The following is a 21,453-nucleotide window of genomic DNA, read 5'->3' as shown; positions in this document are numbered from 1 at the left end:
TTTCTCTGTTTTGTGACAAAATTGATGACAAGGAAAAGAGCAAAGAAACTGATGCCCGCTGGAAAATTCAATAATTCAAGTAGCGGCCGTCCCTCGGATAAATTATCACATTTTCCCCCGTCTTACAATTTATTCATAGTTTCGTATTTCCGCTATGACTTTTCTCAAAATGGTATGACTTCATTCTAGTTTCTTGTTTTGCTAAATTTTAGGCAAATTCTGAATTTTGCTCATATTGTGATGTTAAATAAATGTTTTAAAATTCTTGCTATTACTTTATTCTCATACAAAATTAAAAAACTTAATTCATAATATTGCAACTATGGTCTCGTATAAAATTAGAGAAACATATGCTGCCATCCAAGCGACGTCTTGTTCATGGGCACGCCCCTGCTTATTTCAGCAAGACAATGCCAAACCACATTCTGCACGCGTGACAACAGCGTGGCTTCGTAGTAAAAGAGTGCGGGTACTCGACTGGCCTGCCTGCAGTCCTGTTGAAAATGTGCGGCGCATTATGAAGCGTCAAATACGACAACGGAGACCCCGGACTGTTGAACAGCTGAAGCCGTACATCGAGCGAGAATGGGAAAGAATTCCACCTCCAAAGCTTCAACAATGAGTGTCCTCAGTTCCCAAACATTTATTGAATGTTGCTCAAAGAAAAGGTGATGTAACGCAGTGGGAAACATGAGCCTGTCCCAGCTTTTTTTGGAACGTGTTCTAAGTTCATGATGATTAGCTAAAAACAATCAAGTTTATCAGTTTGAACATGAAATATATTTTCTTTGTAGTGTATTCAATGAAATATAGGTTGAAGGTGATTTGCAAATGATTGTATTCTGTTTTTATTTATGTTTAACCCAACGTCCCAACTTCATTGGAATTGGGGTTGTAATATTACATCTTGATTTTTACACAAATTCCAACTCAGAAAACGATATTATACGGATAATAGCAAGGACTATTCAAAGATCCATCCATCCATTTTCTGTCGCGCTTCTCCTCAATCCCCGGCCCCGCCTGTGTGGAGTTTGCATGTTGTCCCCGCGCCTGCGTGGCTTTTCTCCGGGCACTCCGCTTTCCTCCCACATCCCAAAAACATGCAGTGCTTGTTTGTTTGTATGTACCCTGCGATTGGCTGTCAACCGGTTCAGGGTGTAACCCCGCCTCCTGCCCGATGACAGCTGGGATGGGCTCCAGCGCGCCCGCGACCCGCGTGAGGAGAAGCGCGACAGAAAATGGATGGATGGGCGAATGGATTGTTCAGTTTCCAATGTAGCATTTCCATTTCAATGAGTGCCTAACATTTTTTTCATTTGATTTTGACGTCATGAAATCCGAGGTGTTTGTCAAATAAGTCAGGAGGTAGTTGATGTTTGTGATGATTTGCTTGCAGACAGACGGCGTACAAAAAGGAAACACGTCCGACGTCAGAGGCCAAGTGGACGAGCGGCGGCGGCGGCGCTGCAAAAAGCGTCCTCCCCAGCGCCTCCGTAAGTTACTTCTCGTCACTCTCACCTTGTCTTGTTTTTATTTTGTATTTTTTTTTATACCGGCCCTCGCAGCAAAGGGAGAGATGTCATATAAGCGAGTGTGCAGATACGCGTCGTAAAACGCGAGCTTCTCGGTGCAAGATGAGGGAAACGTCGATCGGGCGCCGCGGCCTTCATCAATATTTCAGTGCTCAACTCCAGGACGAGGAGGACCAGGAACGTTTGCATATTTGCTCTCCTGCACTGACAAATACATAAATTGTTTTACAAAAAAACAAAAACAAAATATATATATATATATATATATATATATATATATATATTTTTTTTTTAATATATATATATGGTGGAACAGTGGTTGACTGGTTAGCACATCTGCCTCACAGCTGTGAGGTTGCGGGCTTAAATCCGGCCTCGCTTGATTGGCGTTTGCATGTTCTCCTCGTGCCTGCGTGGCTTTTCTCCGGGTATTCTGGTATTTCCTCCCACATTTCCAGAACATGCGTGGTAGGTTAATTGAAGACTCGAAATTGCCCGTAGGTGTGAATGTGAGTGTGAATGTGCCCTGCGATTGGCTGGCGAGCGGTTCAGGGTGTACCCCGCCTCTCGCCCGGAGTCAGCCGGGATAGGCGCCAGCACGCCCGAGACCCGAGTGAGGAGAAGCGGTAAGAGAAATGGAGAGCTTACAGTGTTGAATTTTCATTTGGTTGAGTGTTAAAGACCTTTTAGCAACTGTTCATATTTTATTTGAATTGAAAGAAAGCCGACGGTGTTGTTTGTCCACAATGCTCCATTTATGGTGACGGTTTTGTTTGTCTGGCCCCCCTTATATGCGGGACCGCCGCTCCGCTTACACATGGCGTCCAACGCGCGACGCGTTTCGAATGGGCGTCAACGTGAAGAAATCGCGTGGAAAGAAATCCCGAACGAACGGCTTCTTCGTGTCGGTCAGGAAATCATTTTTGCCAAATTGCAAAAAGGACGCAACCCAAATCCCGCGATTGACGGCTTCCGCTCGACAAACGTTTAACGAGACTAATCGGGTAGTCGTAAATTCAATATGCAAATTTGATGAACGGGTCGCTTTTTCGGTCGCTGCTGATGTTCGTTTATCGTCCTTGATTTGACAAACAAAAGCCAATGAATGCACATCGAATTGGGAACGTGGATTTGCGACTCGAGCGGAGCCTCTCCACCATTCCAGTTAGCCGAGGGAGGCATTTAGTTTGCAAGAATCATAATGAATATCCATCCGTCCATTTTCTACCGCTCATCCGAGGTCGGGTCGCGCGGGGGGGGCGGTAGCTTTCGCTGGGACGCCCAGACTTCCCTCTCCCCAGCCACTTCATCCAGCTCTTCCGGGGGGGGGGGATCCCGAGGCGTTCCCGGGCCAGCCGAAAGACGTAGTATCCCGGGTTGTTCCCGAGTCCCCTTGTCCACTCTGTCCTTCTTTCTGTCCACCCCCCACCCCCTTAAAACCCTTTTCTGTCCGGCTGCATTTTCAATAAACATCAGAAGAATTAAAACATTTAAAAATAAGCAGAAATAGCAGCAAACTGTATTTTCTTGTCTAGAAACATTTTAAGTGGGAATTTTCAAACAGAAATACTGTATGAATACATTTCATTTGTTTTAAATTGAGCATTTCTTGTAAGTATCAAAAAGATTAAAAAGGGGTGAACTGGCTTTTTGCAATTTCATTTCAGCAGCTAGCATTTTAGCATGCCAACCAGCTGACGAGGAAAAAAGAAAAATATTCTTTCTAGTACTCGAAGTGTTGGAAGTGTTCAATTTGTTCAAACTGAAATGAGAGGAAATCAATATTTGCTCCATTTGACTTCACCTAAAGTTTCTTTCTGGCCACCTTTGCCACATTTGTCACCTTGCGTGACGGAAAGTTTGGCCACTTACACATCGCCTGCGAGTACATGCTGGCGTACCATGAGCAAAACTTACAAGCACCCCGTAAGAAGCCGTTACGGCCACAAATTCATGAATAATTAAACCACAAATGGCTGACACCACAAAATCGTTCAGTACGGATTCATTCCCACACGATTTTGCCCTTCTGACGCTGACTCGAAAGGCGTCGCATACGTTAGACGCGGTTTGTAAGTGAAGGGGCGCTTTCATTTGCGACGTAAGCGGAAGCGATAAGCGCAATCGTCAGGCGTATCCGTAGAAATGTCATGACTTCTCAAGAAAATGCTTTCCCACGACTTTCCCGAGCAATGACTTTGATTTTTTTTCGCCTGCTTGTTTTTCCACGTAGAAAGCGCTGTGGTTTCATGTTGGTTACACGCGTGACTAGTTTGAATGTATTGCGGCCCGCCCGCGCAGGTAATCTGCAAGCGATGTCGGGGGGGGGGGGAAAGACGCTCGTTTGAATAATGCTTTTGGGTCAAATCAATCAAAAAGGACTCGTGGCGCTGAGTGATTGTCTTTTTCTTGCCAATTCACCTCTCTAATGATGCACTTATGTTGCCCCCTTTTTCTTACACCTTCCCTAAGGAGGAAATCTCCATTGGTAAGTGGATGCTATCCCACGGATTGAGGGGTGTTCAAGCTAGGCTAGGCTAGGCTAGGCTAACAGCAGAAGGAAAGGGGCTGAGTCATGTGACCTGTAGTCAAGGCTCTCCGCGGCACATCGCCATTTTCTTTTTCCGCAGCTTCAAACGAGATTTTTGTTTGTCCAATGAGGCTTCTCGGCCGCCTCATCCCGTCTTCCTTTGTTCCGTCTTCTTCGGGGAGCGACAGACGCTAGATTTCTTTGGGTTTCTTTCATCAACAGTGGTACCTTCCCTTGCGAGTTTGTCAAGTTTGCGTGACGTGGTTTTTTTGTTGTTGTTGTTTTTTTTTGCTTTGTCTTTTGGGCAAAAAAAAAAAAAAAAAAAATCAAACTTCCACTGAACTTCACAACATCCGGCCCCCATCAGTTCACATTGCAGTCAATGAAAAACACTTCCCGAAGTAGTGCGAGCGTAATACGTAAAGAAGAAATATACTCAGTATCAGTATGTTGGACTGTACTGAAGCAACAGGATGATATAAAGGCTACAACGCTGTTCAAATAATTTCCAAGCTGCAAATGCCATGCCCATGAAAAGATGACCAAAACTTTCAATATTAAGTTCGGGGAACAGAAAAAGTCACAATTAACGGATTGACTGGCAGATGTTTTCGAGCATTTTGAATCATTTGTGAAGACCCGCCCAATTTTGTGTTCTGTGACATCATAAGAACCAAGCCCACCAAAAGACTGAGTAGACCCTCTTGTTTCGCGTTTGTTACTCGCTTTTCCCGTTCTTTACTAATCAACAGCAGAGCACGGGTTGGTTTTTCTGAGCGAAAAGCGCAGAAAAACAAGCGTTTGAACGGTGACTTTTTTACGAGAACGGTTTTTGCTTTTGTGACACCGCAAACGACAAAAGAACCAAAACAAGAGTGAGAAAGGCCTTTTGCTGGGCGACGCCGACCCCGAATTCACGGCGTCATCTTTTCTCACGATGGCTCATTTCCATTCAGTTGCCTCAGCTGATTTGAGATACGAGTGATTCGAGTCAGCATCGCAGTCACGAACGGACTCCACTCGTAAATCCAAGGTACCGCTGTAAGTGTTTTTTAGTGAGAGCGCATTTTCTTCTCTATTCTGACTTTAAATGGAATTTGTCTTTTGCGTTCAATTGCATGCCTCAAATTTGCATGACGTCTCTTCTAGCGTATCAAAGGTTGAGGAGTCGAGAGTTTCAGGATACTTTTTGTCAAAGAGAAAGAACATTTCGTGTGTTTGTTTTCACGGGAATATGCAGATGATTTCAAGCAGTTAGCTGCAGGCTCCACGCGGCAGCTCGGGCTCCTAGTTGTCGGCCTCTTTTGTCCGCCCGCAGATGTTTTCGTCCGAGCTTTTCCGAGGACGAGCGTGCCGGCGGGCCGAGCGCCCGCACGACTGCGACTCCGGCAACGACACGTCGTCGCCGCCGTCCGGCAAGTCCAGCGTGGCCGACGAGAGCGACGGGCCGCAGCCGCGCGCGGACGACGCCTCCGACTCGGGGAACTCGCCGAGCAGTTACGCATCCGGCGGGGAAGACGGCTCGAGCGCCGGCGCGCTCCCGAAGAGGTGACGCACTTGCCCTCGGCTCAATGGCAGGCCGCAATTCCGCATAAAAAACATCAGACGATTTGGAGATAAAGTCCACGTTGAAAGATATCACGCTATTTTTTTCAAATTCAATATAACTTCAGTACTTTTTTCAACTGTAATGTTACGAGACTTTTATTACCTTTCAATTATTGATCAAATGAAATGAAAACTTGGCACATGATTTCGAATGATTGAAAAAAAAAAAAAGGTTCATTGCACAGCGGGCGCACGTATGGCTGTATGTAGCAAAAGATTCTTTGGATCATGGATTAATCTGCACAGGCGTAGCTTGACGATGCGCAATTGACATTGTTCCAGATGATCGCACTGCTCGTCACTTCAAGAAACTGCTCCCGTTTCTTGCAGTCTGCGCCATTTGCACAACGGTCACTGTACCAGACGATTGCTCTATTAGTCATGAGTTATTAGTCTATTAGTTTTGATGTCTCAAAAGTATTTTCCGTCAAATGGCTGTCTGTTGTCGTACTCGAGTGGTTCCAACTTCCGGAGACAAATTCCTTCTGTGTTTTTGACGTACTAGGCAAATGAAGAGGATTCTGATTCTGATTCTGATTCAGTTACTGGAGTGGTCCGTAAGATCCGTCAGAAATCGGAGAATATTTACATGCTGAGAGGCTGAAATTCCGACGATTTGGACAATTTTAAGCTAAACAAGGTCTCAAAACGATGAATAGATGATCAAAATAGTTTAATTTGTCAATTAATTTGATGATCAATGAGTTTATCGGTTAATTGTTGCCCCTCGAGTTTATCTTGACTTTCAGGAAAATGTGTTTCTTCCTAGGATCTATCAGGCCAATTTATCATTGCGAAATGTGACACCACTACGAACGAGTATTCAGTGGACCCCTGCCATTACCCAATAGCCAATTTCCTTGAATAATTGACACTCCGTAAAACTGATTACAATTACAATTGCCTATATTCATAGTTTAAACCATAAATATAGCGCAAACCATCCCAAAAGACTTGAATAACATTTCAAATCTTACAAACACCTTGAAACATTGCTTCCGTTCCGCTCAGCGACATTCAGGCATCATTGGCGCAAAACACGGCAGTATAATGGCATGGTTGCCCCTCACACATGCGACAGAGAAGTGCTTCTGAACATCGCAAAAGCTCACCATCAGCTATCTTCGGACCTCCTGGAATGTAGCTTCCTCCTACGCCGACACCCCGGCAACCCCAGCAGGCGTGCCGCTCAATCGACGAGCCCGAGTGGACGAAGTAGTAAAGCGAGAGCCTATAGCTACGCGACCGCTGCCACCTAGCCTGTTGCTAGCCAACGTCCGGTCTCTCGACAACAGGATGGATCAGCTGAGAGCCAGGATAACATCTCGACGTCGAATCAGGGAGTGCTGTGGTCTGGTTTTTGTTTTTTCAAAAATGGATTCAGTGTTTCATTATTAAAAACATGGAACAAAACGTGTTTTTAAGGGGCTTTAAGGGATTCATGGCATTGTGGGGAATATTGATTTGAAATACAGTATGAATAAATGGAGTCATTGAAGGACATCAAATCATAAGGTGCCAGTGTTCTTTATTCTCATGACATTCATTGATAGCATTACGTACCGATGTCATGTGTATGGAGCTTCACAATGACCCTCGAGGGATGCCAAAATTCCTCGGAAACCGCATTAGTGTCTCTATCGTGTGGTTGGCGAGAATGAAATCTTTAACTTAAAAAGATGTGCTTTCCTCCCAGAGAACACGAGGCTTTGGGATATCGGTTAGACGCGCCAAGATCTCCGCAGACGTCCTCCAGGGGGCGACCGAGCACCGAGTGGCGTCGCGGACTCAGGAGGAGCAGATCGTCGGGAAGCTCCAGATATATGGGCCGACGCTCTCCGAGCTCGTCGCTGTCCTCTGCCAGGTCCGAAGTGCCTGAATTGTCCAAACTAAAAGTCCACTAAACGCAGTGATTGCATTCAGGGAGTGATTCCTGACACAGCCGAGTTCTCGTGGAGATGTTGATTTGTTGGTGGTTGTCATTGCAGCTCCTACTCCTACTCTCACTCGCCGAGCTTTTCGACAGACCTGAGGCGGCGGCGGGGCAGCTTGAGTAGCGTGAGCTCCCGAGGAAGCTACTCCAGACACAGACAACGAAGGTCAACTTGAATTCTTACTTTTTCCATTTCATCTGGTCGAAGTCCAGTTGAAGCCCAGGTCTCATTTACAATGGTGACCTGGCCAAGCAGTCAGCAGCATACACTACTGTACGTATTACTGTATATCACAAATGCAAACAGTACATGTAAAAGAACATGCTATGACATAAAATGTATCCATTTTATTCATGTATTTCATAAACCATAAGAGGAATTTCAAAAATATTTGCAAAGACCCCACACGTTAATAGAGAATAAAATGGGTGCCTAAAATCGAGCCTTGTGGCACACCTCAAGGAAAATCATTGCACAAAAATACCAAAACTTACGGCCCATCTGTCTCTACAGCATATATGTCAAACTAAGGCCCACGATGTTATTATATTTGGCCCACAAGACCATATCAAATGTGTATTAGAGCTGGCCCACCAGTACATAGCACCTGCGTCACTAATATTACAAATCCCAGAATGCTTTGCTAGTGTGTCGGCCCACCGGTCTAGACCGGCGAGCGCCCCTTACCTTTTCTGGCGCAGTCGTTAGCAACTATGCTACCGGTCTCCTCGAGCAAATTTACACTTCCCCTTCCCCAAAATGGCCAAACGAAAGATGAAAACCGGTTAACTTCCAAGACAGGTGCGAGGCAGATTGTCTGTTCACTAAAGTAAAAGACAGACCTGTTTGTCGTATGCGGAGCAACGTGGCTGTAACAAAACAATATAACATCATTGAATTCATGTTTTTTTTTTTAATGCCCTTTAACAACTCCGAGGCAGGGACTCTTAATAGTTTGAAGTTTGGATTTTTATTGAGGGACATTCTTATTTTTTCGGGTTGTTTTGTTGTTGTCCTTTGGAAAAAAGATTGATTTCATTTTGGCCCACGGTGAATTTGAGTTTGACAACGCTTCTGTACAGGTTGCGATCCAGAGAGCGAGCGTCCAGCTCCAGAGAAACGGACGTCGAGCACAAAGTCAGCAGGAAGAGGTGGAGACGCAAGTCCTACTCGCCCATGAGGAAGAGGAGGAGGTACTCACCCAGCCATCTGGAAGCCCGACGGATAACCAGGTAGCCTTTTTTCTAACATCTCAACCAATGCAGAAGTAATATATATATTATTTTTGTGAAAAAAGAAATAAAAATACCCAAGTATTTGAAGAAAATTCCAAAATATTAGGGAGAAAAGGAAAAAACAGATGAAAAAATACATTTAAAACAATAATAATAATATTAAGAAGAAAATATGTATCTCTTTGGAAAAATAAATGGAAAAATAGTCGATGCGAAATACACTAATATTGGGCCTGGCAGCGCCATGCAGGACAGCAGCGGCCCATTGGTGGATGAATGTGTGAGCATCTCTGAAGCGCTTTGGGCAGTCTCGTTGAAGCGCTGTGGAAGTGCAATTCATTCACCGATATTGGGAAAAATACCAAGACACTAAGAAAAGTAAGAACAAAATACACAAATACTGGATGAAAAAATACATTCATATTAATAGAATCAAAAAATATACAAAGACAGTATATATTCCTGAAAAAGTACTTATTAGTGGGGAAATATTGGATGACAGTGATATTAGAAAAAGAAACAATTCTGAGGGAAAATTGGAAAGATATTGGATGAAAAATACAAAAATAAAAACAAAAAATAGGGAAAAATGCATATAAAAAAATCTGACAGAAATACACAAATATAAATGCAGTATATTTCGGTATATTTTAGTGGGTAAATAATATATTCAGATATTGGATTAAAAAATACAATAAAATTATTTAAAAAACACCAAAATATTTGAGACACACATATATATATATATATATATATATATATATATATATATATTACATAACATTAACATATTAGAAAAATATTACACGAAAAATATACAGTCAAACTACCAACATATTCGGAAAAAGCAGTGACTTGCAAGCATTTTCCCGTTTGGTGGCCCGCAGCGCCCGCAAGAGGCCCGTGCCGTACTTCCGGCGCAGCGCCAGCCCTTCGTGGTCGTCCCGGAGCAACCCGTCATCGCGATACCGCTCTCGCGCTCGGAGCTCCTCCTCGTCTTCGTCCTGCGGGAGCGTCAGCCGCGGCTCGTCGTGGAGTTTTGGGGCACGCTGCCGCAGCGCCAGCAGGTATTAGTCGCCCCCGACCAAAAAAAAAAAATACAAAATCGATGTTCTCATTTTCGGGTGTTCATTATTAGCTGTGGCACCCGGAGACTTTCCAACGTCAAATCCACCTCCCCATCCAAAGTCCTTTTCAGGGATTTGTTGTTGCTTTTAAATGGTTGAAGATGTTTCGAGGACAGGACAGGAGCTAGAATTGAAGCCAAGCACTGGCATCAAATTCAAAATGTGAGAATATTTGCAAAAACACAATAACGTTCATCAGTTTGATCATTGAATATCTTGTCTTTGTAGAGTATTCAATTGAATGTAGGTTGAAAAGGATTTGCAAATCATCGTGCTCTTTTTATTTACCTTCTACACAACATCCCTACTACGTTGGAATCGGGGCTCGTAGCGGACTCTAAAGCTGAAACGATGAATTGAATATCCGCTTATCACCCAAAACTGCAGCAGGAAAAGTGTCTACAGTCGCTAATGTCAAATGACTCTCTCCCGGGAGCAAGTGCAAACAATCCAAATATCAGAAGCGCAACATCACTGCAATGTATTTCAAGATTGCCAGAATCAATATTTTCAAAGGACGTCAAGTAGGAGCCGAAGGGGAATGAACAGCGTTTCTTATACGTTGAGCATCTGGATACAGTTGAATATTAATGTAGTGTCTCCAAGCGCATACATACATATGTATGGGTTATTTCAATGTTTATTGCTTTGTTGTAGTGGTCAATCTCTCTATGCAACATCTCCATTTCTTGTTAGCACACACGCCGTGTCAATAATTCATGTACTTGTCGGAAAAAAAAAATATCAACGAAAAAGTCGGCCTTTTGGGTTATGAAAGAAGATGATGATGAATAGTTTGACATCCACAAGAGCCAGCCGCCTAGCTACTATCTTCGGTGGTAAGCGGAACCCCTACGCTCTACGGTTAGCATAGGGCTTGTGTGTAAACAAAAAAGAATCCAATTAATCATTTGATTTTTTTTTTTTTTTTTTTTTTGTGTGGCTTTTTTGCCTGAAGTTATGTGAGAATATCGAATACCTGCCTAGTTACTAGGTTAGCGTGTAAGTAAAATGTCTACGCTCGGGTTAGCATAGCAGCTAATGGGCTAATCTGTTAGTTTTTGCGCCTGCCTTTTGGTTTCCAAAAAGCAAAACAATTAACACTTTGACATTTATTTTCCGTCTTGGCTGGCATTACGTGAGAATACCGCCTAGCTACTAGCGAGGTAATCTGTTAGCTTGCACGCTTTGAATCTGTAAAAATGTGGAGAAACAAAAACATTTCGATTGGTTTTTAGTTGAGCTTGGTGATCTTAACTGCGACAAGACAGTATTGATGAGTAGATTTTTATTTTTCAGCTTTGCTGTCGTGAGCTGTAGCGTCACTTTGTGCTAAGCTAAGCAAGCTAACGATGAGCAACGGCGTGGTGTTCTTGTCCAACTTTTCATCTTCAGCTCGATACACTCTGAAAATGACTTTCTGTTGTCGTTTCGCCGGATGTCAAACGTCAACAAGATAATTGTGTTGTAAAATTGCTGGGAATTGTTTAATCATGATAATAATGTTATTATTAATCGGAGACATGTCTAGAGGAATGAGGTTGTTTCTTCTCGTCCTGTGGTTACTCCTGTGTAGATATGGATCTGTATGTAAATATGCAAAATCTGTGCCAAATGGAACTTTTATGTTTTTGAATGATGTGCCAAAAAAATCCAAATGTTTTCATCCGTCGAGTTTGTTTTTGCACTCGGCAGTGTTTGGACCACAATGAAGGAAGCGAAAACATTTCTTGGAAAATTTGGAATAATTTCCTCATAAAACTGTGACACATACAGTATTTTCTCCTAATATTTGTTTTAAGTGTGACATAAAAATAATAACTATATAGAATAAGTAGAAAATTAATAAAATGAATAGATTAAAAATAAATAAATAAATGAATGACTAAATATTGGAATTTATTTTTGAACAATTCCAAATATTTTCTCATACATTTCTGGATTTATTCTTGGAAAATATTGACAATTTTCACCTTATAATTTTTTCCTGATTGGCTGCAAATTTTTCTATATTCAGAAAAAAAATCGTGCGAACTTTGCAGCAGTTTTCTCGAAAAGTTTGGAAAAATGTAGAACTTATTTTTGCAAAAATGTGACATACTGACAATTGTCTCATTATGTTGTTAATTTTTTTTCCAAATGTATTGTTTCTTGTAATTATTTATGTTTTGACTCTGTTCTTTCAAAATGTTGATTTTTAATGAATCAAAAATATGATTTTTTTATTTCAAAAAATTCTTGTAAAATTGTAAGGCTTTTAAAGAAAAAAACACGATGTGAAAATTCTGGCAAACAAAAAACAAAACAAAATTCCGATATTTTTTTTTCCATTGTAAAAAAAAACAATTAATTATTGCTTGTAAAATTGTGCCACATACTGAATAAATCCTTTCAATTTGCTTAATTCAAACATGTAGATCGGTTGTACATGATTAAAATGTGTTACATGAACATATATTATTTGATATATTTTTTTAAGAGAGGAAAATGATTTACCACATTTTAACCATGTGCAATTGAAAATGAAGTATTTTATTTCAGTGTGTGACCCTAATCCTGTAATCCGCCCTCATTTTGCAAAAATGTATTGTAAAGGTTTGAGAAAAAATATTTCAAAATTTGTCACAAAGTATACAAAAAACTGATTATTGAATATTTTGCTGTTTTTGATTTTTACTTTAAAGGTATTCAAAAAATATTTCAAAATTGTTACAAAATTCAGATGAAAAAAAAGAAATCGTGACAAACTTGTGCAATTTTTACAAGAAAAAAAAAAGAATTTCGAGAGAAAAAGGAAGGTGGCATTAAGTTGTTCTTGAAAAACGAACAGATTTTTGAAAAAGACCCCATCAAATGGTCACATTTTTCTCCTCAAACTGTGAAAACATGAATATTATTTCTCTTCATTGTGGCCCCAAGCCCCGGCCCCCGTCGTCGTCTTTGACCCGTCGTGTCTGTCGCGACCAGCGATTCGGTGACGTTTTCGGTGTGTTCCATTGGCATCACGTGAGTGTGTGTCAACTGCTGCTGTGTGTTCCCAATAAACATGAGCAAACCCTCTTGTGGAGGTTAAAAAAACACCAGTATGTTTATTTTGCTGCGCTGAATCGGTGCGCTGACTTCAGCCGCTTGACTCGCCTTCTATTCGAGCCGGCGTGACTCATTTATTGAAGGGGGGCAACGCTGTAAAAAGTGTCCGCCGGACGCCAGTTGCACAGCTTTAAATCAAGTCTTTTTGGTCACCAAAATGAGGACTGAAGAGTTATTGCAGTGAGGCGAAGTCGATTGTGTTCACTGTTTGAAGTTTGAAGGGGTCTTTAAAGGAGTTTGTGAAGTCGGTGGGGGGTGATTTTTTACAGCCTTCCACGCTGCTCGGGCGCTTTCCAGAGACTTGAGCCGCTATAAAAAGAGAGCCGCAGGCGGGGCCGGCCGTTCAGTCCTTTTTGCACATTGGACGCGGACGGTGATGCGCCAGCCGCTCCACACTCCTTTCAAGGCCTCTGGGACTCTTTGGTGATTAAGGCCTATACAAATAGACTGGACTGGACTGGACTGGACTGGACTGGACTTGACTGGACTTGACTTGACGAGTTCTGTTGACTTTGATCGGACATGGCCGAGGGAGACTTTTACGCCGTGGGCGGGCGCCAGAGGTTCCCGCGGGACCCGTTCGGAGAGTCTATGGCCTCGCGCTTCCTGGCCGACGACGACTTCGGCTTACCGCCCTTCCCGGACGACCTGTCCGTGGACTGGCCCGGCTGGGCGAGGCCGGGCCGGCTCGGCTCCCGCCTGAGCTCGGCGGCGCCCTTCGGGAGCGGCCTGCGGGCGGCCTTCCCGGAACGCCGGCAGCGACAATCGGGCGCGGGGCCGCTGTACGGCGCCGGACGGTACGGCGAGGCGTCGCCGGGGAGCTCGCCCGTCGGCGGCGCGCCGGGGGAACCGTGGAAAGTGTGCGTCAACGTGCACAGCTTCAAGGCGCACGAACTCAACATCAAAACCAGGGAAGGATTCGTCGAAGTGTCAGGTGAGCGCAACAAAATCGTATTCTTACCGTTTTTTGCCCTATTTAGTACCACAACTGTTTTCTCGTAAAATAAAAAAAATAAAAAATAAAAAAGTTACTGTTATAACATTTACCTATATTTTTTGTTCGTTTATTGGTGTAGTTAAAAGAAAAGAAAAATTCTTGTACAATTGCAAAATCATAAACAAGAACAAAATCGTACGCTACAGTCTTCTCAGTAGGTGTTTAAGCTTGATTTTTTTTCAAGGAGAATTTGAAATGCTTTTTTTTCCCGACAAAGATTCATTTTGTAACATTTAGACTTTTTTTCTCATTCAATTCCATAGATTTCTTTTTAAAAACAAATTATTTAGAGTTTCAAATTGATCCAGTATTTTATCTCGGTTAAAAAAAAACTCTTGTACAGTTTTCAAATCATAAAATCCTAAACAAAATTAAATCATTAAATCATACATTACTAATTTCTTATTTTTGTACTCTTATCATTTTCAAGGAGCATTTTGTAAAGAAAGTTTCAAACTGATTTTTGTAACTTTTTAAAAATATTTTTTCAAATTTTAGGTTTATTCTCACAATATTTTGTCTTCATTGTCATACAATTGCAATCATTTTCTCAAATGTTTTTTCTTCAATGAATTCAAAAATACAAATCATATTTTTATAATATCCAGAATGTTTCCCCTTAAAAGTCTCACAAATTTACTTTTCCTTTAAAAGTTTCACATTTAAATTTGCATTGTTAAGTTTTCTTTCCTCTTAAAACCCTAACACTGTTTTTTTTGGACTAATATTTTCTGGGGAAGTTGAAATTTTATTTTTGCAATATTTTGAGTCAGAAATTCATGATTGCAACAATTTTCTTCGGTTTTTGTTTAAAAGAGTTTTAACTCTCTAAAAAGAATCTTGCAATGCTTTTTTAAATTAAAAAAAATGTTTGCAATTCTCAAAATTCTTAATTCTAATAATGCAACTATTTATTTTATTATTTTATTATTTATTTATTTTGACAACATTCCGAAAATGTTCTCCTAAAATTCTATTTTTTCTTCAGAAGAAAAGATCTTCTGGAAGTGTCAAATATATTTATTTCTAAAAACACCCTAAAAAAAGATTTTTTCAATTTTTATTCTTCAAATGTTTCAATTTATTCTGGAAAATACTCTCAGATAATTATCAAATTTGAAAAACTTTTTTTTATTTTCTATTTATTTATTTTTTATTTTTTTCCTACTTTAATGGTCTTTCATTTCTAATCCAACTGCTTTTTTTTTTTGAAGTGCACTCTGGAGTTTTTGTATTTTCTTATTATTTAAAAATCTTTTTGAAATAGTCTCCCCCCCAGTACAGCAATTTAATGGCCACGTTTGCATGACTGTAATTTCTTCTGGTGCACAGTTGCGTAGCGAGCGGTTCCAGCGAGCGTCTCTACTTTGAAAACTGATTTCTCGGTCGCTCGGACGGACACCTGTCGCGCATTCCTGGAGCGTCGCTGTCGTTCCCTCGGCGAGCCGGATTTAGCTCCGAGCCGTCGGACAAATGTCTCGCTGTTGTCAACGCAGCGGACAGAATGTTCTGGAAGTTCCGTGTCGTCGGCGTGGCGCTCGTCGTGTTCAGTCGCACGGGTTTACCGCGAATGCTCGTCCCGTTTAACCCCGCCCCCCTCGCGTAAAAGACGTGCGCTGTGCCAGTCGGGTCGTGAATTCAGTCAGCGCCTGTCACCGGAGGCCTGACCTCGTTGGGAAAGTGCGACACGAGCATTTCCGGAGGCCCAAGGTGATCACGCAGAGCAGGAAACGCAAGATCAGATGTTAGCGGTGTGACTCGGAGAGCAGCCGGGAAGTCACCAATGCTTCTTGATTCAATCAAAACAAACACACAGGAAGTCAGCCATTTTAGTTTTGGAGGTATACTGTAAGGCACCTCGGCCTACCGTGATGATTCGAAAAGACTGAAGAAGTAGATCCAGACCAAATCTTAAGAAGCCATGCCCCCAAAACACACAGCAAGTCTAGCATTTTGCTTTGAAGTTGCCATCCTTGCTCAGTGTCGCGGTCGAGAATTCTATTTCAAAAAATGCAGCCCCCAAAAGCCAGTTTCATTTAGCCACGTGGATCTTGGTAGCTGTGTCTATCATGCGTAGTAGACCCAGCAAAAAATGTTGGACAAAGCCCAGCGACTGTCTGCCATTTAGCTTTGAAGCAGCCATTTTAGGCTCATTTTGCCACTCCTGGATGTAACTCAGCTCCACCAGGTCTTACGTTGACCAAACACGTGCGTGTGTGTGTGTGTGTGTGTGCCTGATGACACACAGCAGTGCACAAGTTTCCAGAACACGTTACCCAGCACCTTTGGAACGCGCGTGATTGCGCACACAAATCAGCGCACTGGTTGAAATGGCCACGAGCAGAGAGCGTTGCTTCTCCTGAGCTTTTTACGTGCGTCCGGCACTCGAGGAAGGCGGCGGGCGGGGTTGAAGAAGGCCACGTCGCCGACGCCACAGCTGACATTTAGCAGCTGCTTGCAGGCCGCAGAGATATGAAAGACATCAACGGCGCTTGGAAGGGGAGGATTGGGCGGGCGGCCATCAGTCCAAAATAAAAATAATAGCTGAACACACGCAGTGGGTTTTGACTGACTTGTCTTCTTCCCAACAGGAAAACACGAAGAGAAGCAAGAGGAAGGAGGAATCGTCACCAAGAACTTCACCAAGAAGATCCAGTGAGTCATCGTTTTGCGTGGGTGCGAATGTCATGGAAGTAAGATCCTTCCATGTTTTCTAAACCAGCCGAGATGAGGTCAGAAGATGGCTCCGGGCGAGAGGCGGGGTACGCCCTGAACCGGTCGCCAGCCAATCGCAGGGCACGTAGAAACCATCAACCATTGGCACTCACGTTGACGCCTACGGGCAATTTAGAGTCTTCGGTCAACCTAGCATGCGTGTTTTTGGGATGTGGGAGGAAATACCAGAATACCCGGAGAAAAGCCACGCAGGCACGGGGGGGACATGCCGGATTTGAACACACAACCTCACAACTGTGAGGCAGACGTGCTAACAAGTCGCCCACCGTGCCACCCACTATCTATCTATCTATCTATCTATCTATCTATCTATCTATCTATCTATCTATCTATCTATCTATCTATCTATCTATCTATCTATCTATCTATCTTGTTGGGAAGTCGAGTTGATTTCACACAGCGCTGCCGCCGCACAATGAATCGAATTTGAATCGCGAGCGTGATTTTAGCAGCCGCGATGAAATCAACGTGATGGCCTGCGATGTTTTCATTGCAAATGCGGCCTCCGCTACATATTTAATGAAGGACAACCAGCACGTTGCGGCGCGATCTCGCAGTTCGTGTGCGATTTTGACAAGGTTCGACACATAGCAACACTTTTGAACACGTAATAGAACATTTCCTTTTCGATGGGACCTTCACTTATCTGGGTTATGGGATATTCTATGCTTCTATATCACGTATCTGGGTCATATGAAGCCATATTGTCTAAAATGTACACATTTGTCATGAGGTCAACATGGTATCATGTTATGCACATACTGTACCCAAACACATTTTTAAAAAAGTCTTTACATTACATTTACATCATTTCTTTGTCAAGAAAAACATCCATTGTTGATGCCTTCCTTCAAAATTGAGCAAAGTCATGCAAATGTCATCAAGTGAAATGAGTTTGAGCTTCTTTGCGGAGACGTCATGGAGACGACTGTGACATTTTCCACAGTGTAACTTGTAATTGTAAGCTGGTCTGACGTCAGGGCAGCACGATATGCGAAGGTTTGTCACGCGTGCGCGCCGCAGGATCGCTCGTCTCGGAATATCCGACCTCAGCTGTCGCTCGGGTGCGCCTCGTGCCCCCGACCCCGATTGGAGTCCCCACCCCCCCCGGTTACTATAAATAGCCCGGGTGGCATTCCGACTGTCCGCGTCCCGTCTTTTTCTCTAATGAGGAACATTCCAGCCAGGCGGATGCGTACGCTGACTCGGCGGAGAGAAGCGTCTCCCCGACGGCCTTATTTGGAAAAGGCATCGCGCGGATCCTCGCCTTCAACTCTCGCCACCCTGACGCGCGCTTTCCGAGGCTTTTGAACTTGTGCTCAAGGGCCACATTTGAGTTTTCAAAGTTCTTCGTATGGCGGGGGACGCTTAAATGTTGGCGTGAAATGGACGAATTTGAATCATACCGACAATAATTCATTCTCAGCGTCGGGTCCCCGTCCGTGCTCGCGAGGGTTTGCAAACGCCCGTGCCCGGATTTGAACCGGCAACCTCAACACAGTGAGGCGCGTTGGATGGAAAATGTGATGTGCGTACCGTATGGAAAAGTGTTTCTTTTGATAATAAGATTAGAATGATCATTATTTTTCATTATAATTTAGAATCAACCAATAATATAGTTAATATAGTTAATCAAATAAAATTGGAAAAGAATTCAAATCTATCTTTATTTTAATAATAGAACAATTCATTCACATCTTTAGTTTATGTTATGATTGATTTAACTTCAATAATTACACCAATTATTTATTAATGTAATTATAATTGATCTGACATAATCCGTTTTTACATAAAAGCTTTTTTCATCCATATGCAAGAAAACATTTGACTATTCTTTTTAATTTGGTCATTTCCAAGATAAATGCTTCTTTTTTTTCAATTCAAAAATACATTTTGTGCGTTTGGGTAAAAAAAAGAAAAAAATCTCTCGTCCATGCTAAGCTAACACGCTCCATGCGTCCCCCCGCCAGGATCCCGATGGACGTGGACCCTCTGACGGTGTTCGCCTCGCTGTCTCCCGAGGGCGTGCTCATCATCGAGGCTCGCCAGACGCCGCCATATTACCTCTTCAGCGACGCCGCGACGCCACCGCCGCCGCCGCCCGAGGAGGACGCGGACTCCGCCCCTAAGCTCCAGGAGGCGCCGGTGCACTAAACAAACGCACCCTCTCTCTCTCTCCTTTACCTCCAGTCTCATAGATTGAACAAAATGACCTTTTTTTTTTTTTTTCACATTGTTTGTGTCCGATGACAAAATGTATGAGGTCATGGTGTTGCACATTATTGCGCAATACCATGACATCATGCAAAGAATGAAGCACTGAACATTGGAGGCTTTTAGGACTTAAATGAGAACTCGTGTCTGATTTTTGTTAGTTTAGTTCAAGACTTGCGCAAGAGCCCTGTTGATTTTGGACAGATCCAAGGAGGTGTTTTTGTTTTTCCCAGGATCAGCCGTTCTAACGGGTACCCGGTCTTAAATTGATGTCCAATTTGTTTGGTGCCACAACAAGAACTCAATTGATTTTTTTTTTTTTTTTTTTACAAATCCAAGAAGGCTGGGGTGGCTGGGGTCAAAGGTCAAATCTGTTTCCGTCTTCCAAATTGTCAGTACCCACTTTCGACCTTCCAGGACCTTTTATTCAATGTCGGCGCAAGAACTCGATTGATTTGCAACCTTTATTTTTGCATCACTTCACTCAAAATGGCCGAGAAAAGCCAAAATGTCTTCCTGTTGTGTGTGCTGTTTTGTAAATAGTCTTCATGTGGACTCTTCATCTGGATAAAAGTCTGCGTTTGCATTGGTTTCTTTTCTAATTGAGTTTTGTTGTTGTTTGTTTGTTTGTTTCTGATGCAATCAAATGTCCAACTAAGTAGCACTTTTGGCGCGCAGGTGAGCGCGCGTCTTCGTTTCGTCCGTTGATGGATCGGCACGCTTTTGCAGGAACTGGTCCCTCATTGGTCGCTCGCCGCGTCATTCAAGCTAGGTACAGGAGCTACGGGGTTGCCGCGGCAGCGTCGCCGTCGCTTTGATGTTTCGAAAACGTGAGACGACTTCTTTTGCACTTTTCCAGTTAGCGTTTGAGCAGACAATCATTTCATCGAGCGGTCGCGTGTCAATAATTGCAGCGATGAGAAGGTGGTTTGCAAATGGGAAATCATTTTTGACTCATAACTTTCTCAGCAACGGACTTGTTTTTTTTTTATTTTCCACATTGGATTTTTTTCAGTCGACGTGTCAATCGTTCTTGCTAGCAGTAGCAGCGATTGGTCGCAACGTTTGGAAAATGCAAAATCTATTTTTGTAACTTACTTACTCCCAGTGCTAGTAATTGGTTCGGAAATGGGGAAATGATGTTTTTAGACGTTTAAAATGTCATTTTCACTGCTTTTCGGTCAGCGTTGGCGCAGTCGTCGTTCGGTCGTCACGCCATTCTCAGCCAGCGCTGGCGACCGGTCACTAGAGGGCGCTCGGGCGCCGCCCATCGCGCCGCATGCTCACCACATTTGCTTTCCTACGGCACCAAAAATTCAATGCAAACGTTGACAATTAAGTAAGAACCATTTGAAATGTTCCTTTTTAAATGAATTCCAGCACCCCTAAACATTTTTAACTGTTTTTTTAAACAACTTAGTAAAGTTTAAAACCACAATACAGTAGCTTGTTAAACACATAATATTTGAAGAACAAAATAATACAGCAAAAATGGTTTGTGCCACCATTTTAATCGTAGGTCACTGTTTATGCTGGTTTGTTGTTGTTGTTGTTGTTGTTGTTGTTTTAGCTATAGCAAAGGATTCCAGCGGGCAGATAGTACCGCTGCCCTCTGTCGGAAGTGGAATGAGAGAAGTTAGTTGCTGTGTCATGTACAAGTCATCACATTAAAGTCACGGAAGCTGAATCCCAGCACCCCGAAACCTTTGGTCCTCGAATGTATATTTCTGTTTACCACAGCACTACAAAATGGCATTGTTGGTTTCTGGCATGGGCAACATGTCACCTGTCAACCTTTGCGAGCGTTATCGAGCAGTCAAATGAGCGCAGTACATGGATTTGACGTGCTGCTGCTTTATTGGCGCTCCGGCGTACGCATGACGCGATACAGTCGATACGGGGGTGCCTCGAGATACAAGATACAAGTTTTTCAAGATACAAGTGTGCTTTTGTTTTTTTACTTGCTAGCTTTTTTATGCTACTCCCAGCTGAGGTCTCGTGTCAAACTAAACAGTTTGTGTATTTAATAAACTTAAATACAACTTAAGGAATTCCACTAGCTTAATGCTAAGCGCAAGCCAAAACGCCATAGACTGGCTAATAGAAATAGCATCCATGTCCTGTTCAAACTTTTAACCCTTCAAGCAACAGATATTTGATCATAAGCGCTGCATCAAAATATGTAGATAGACAATACAACAACACTTGCAGGCATATTTGCAGAAAATGACAAAAATGACTTTGGCTTTTTCATGAGTTGTGACCTTCTCTGTGTATATGTCGAGATTATTTGATTGCAGTTTACTGAGCAGTTGTGAAAGTCTTCTTCGTTTGTGCATTTCATGATTGTAGTATACTGCTCCCGGTGGCCGAGTCCCACATGACAAGGAATTGCAGTGAATTCATCATGATGCACTGTTTAATCCTGTACATTCTGTTTGGTCATG

At 42.7% G+C, this 21,453-nt stretch overlaps 2 protein-coding genes across 3 annotated transcripts in view; both read left to right on the top strand.

The window, feature by feature from the left end:
• srrm4 (serine/arginine repetitive matrix 4) overlaps window positions 1-11,744 on the top strand; it is a 34,104-nt gene extending 22,360 nt beyond the window's left edge. For both annotated transcript variants that reach the window (XM_061768877.1, XM_061768876.1), the window contains exons 9-14: window positions 1,400-1,496; window positions 5,384-5,613; window positions 7,370-7,537; window positions 7,662-7,772; window positions 8,690-8,839; window positions 9,730-11,744. In XM_061768877.1, the coding sequence (XP_061624861.1) occupies window positions 1,400-1,496; window positions 5,384-5,613; window positions 7,370-7,537; window positions 7,662-7,772; window positions 8,690-8,839; window positions 9,730-9,916 (943 nt within the window). In that variant the 3' untranslated portion in view covers window positions 9,917-11,744. The remainder of the gene's footprint in view (window positions 1-1,399; window positions 1,497-5,383; window positions 5,614-7,369; window positions 7,538-7,661; window positions 7,773-8,689; window positions 8,840-9,729) is intronic.
• A 131-nt stretch (window positions 11,745-11,875) lies between these two features.
• hspb8 (heat shock protein b8) lies at window positions 11,876-20,709 on the top strand. The gene is made up of 3 exons (XM_061768919.1): window positions 11,876-13,993; window positions 16,648-16,711; window positions 18,763-20,709. The coding sequence occupies exons 1-3, from the start codon at window positions 13,582-13,584 to the stop codon at window positions 18,944-18,946; spliced, it is 660 nt and encodes a 219-aa protein (XP_061624903.1). The 5' UTR covers window positions 11,876-13,581; the 3' UTR covers window positions 18,947-20,709.
• Window positions 20,710-21,453: the final 744 nt, after the last annotated feature.

Source organism: Phyllopteryx taeniolatus, chromosome 3 (genome assembly GCF_024500385.1).
Source record: "Phyllopteryx taeniolatus isolate TA_2022b chromosome 3, UOR_Ptae_1.2, whole genome shotgun sequence".
In the NCBI taxonomy this organism is placed as follows: domain Eukaryota; kingdom Metazoa; phylum Chordata; class Actinopteri; order Syngnathiformes; family Syngnathidae; genus Phyllopteryx; species Phyllopteryx taeniolatus.
The sequence above is the reverse complement of the archived record's forward strand: the minus strand, read 5'-3'. Positions and strand labels throughout refer to the sequence as shown.

What these genes read in the sequence shown, in the direction of transcription:
- hspb8 (XM_061768919.1), top strand. Translation starts at nt 13,582, where the DNA reads ATGGCCGAGGGAGACTTTTACGCCGTGGGCGGGCGCCAGAGGTTCCCG. An exon ending in AGGATTCGTCGAAGTGTCAG is followed by an intron (nt 13,994 to 16,647) that starts GTGAGCGCAACA and finishes TCTTCCCAACAG; the next exon opens with GAAAACACGAAGAGAAGCAA. An exon ending in AACTTCACCAAGAAGATCCA is followed by an intron (nt 16,712 to 18,762) that starts GTGAGTCATCGT and finishes TCCCCCCGCCAG; the next exon opens with GATCCCGATGGACGTGGACC.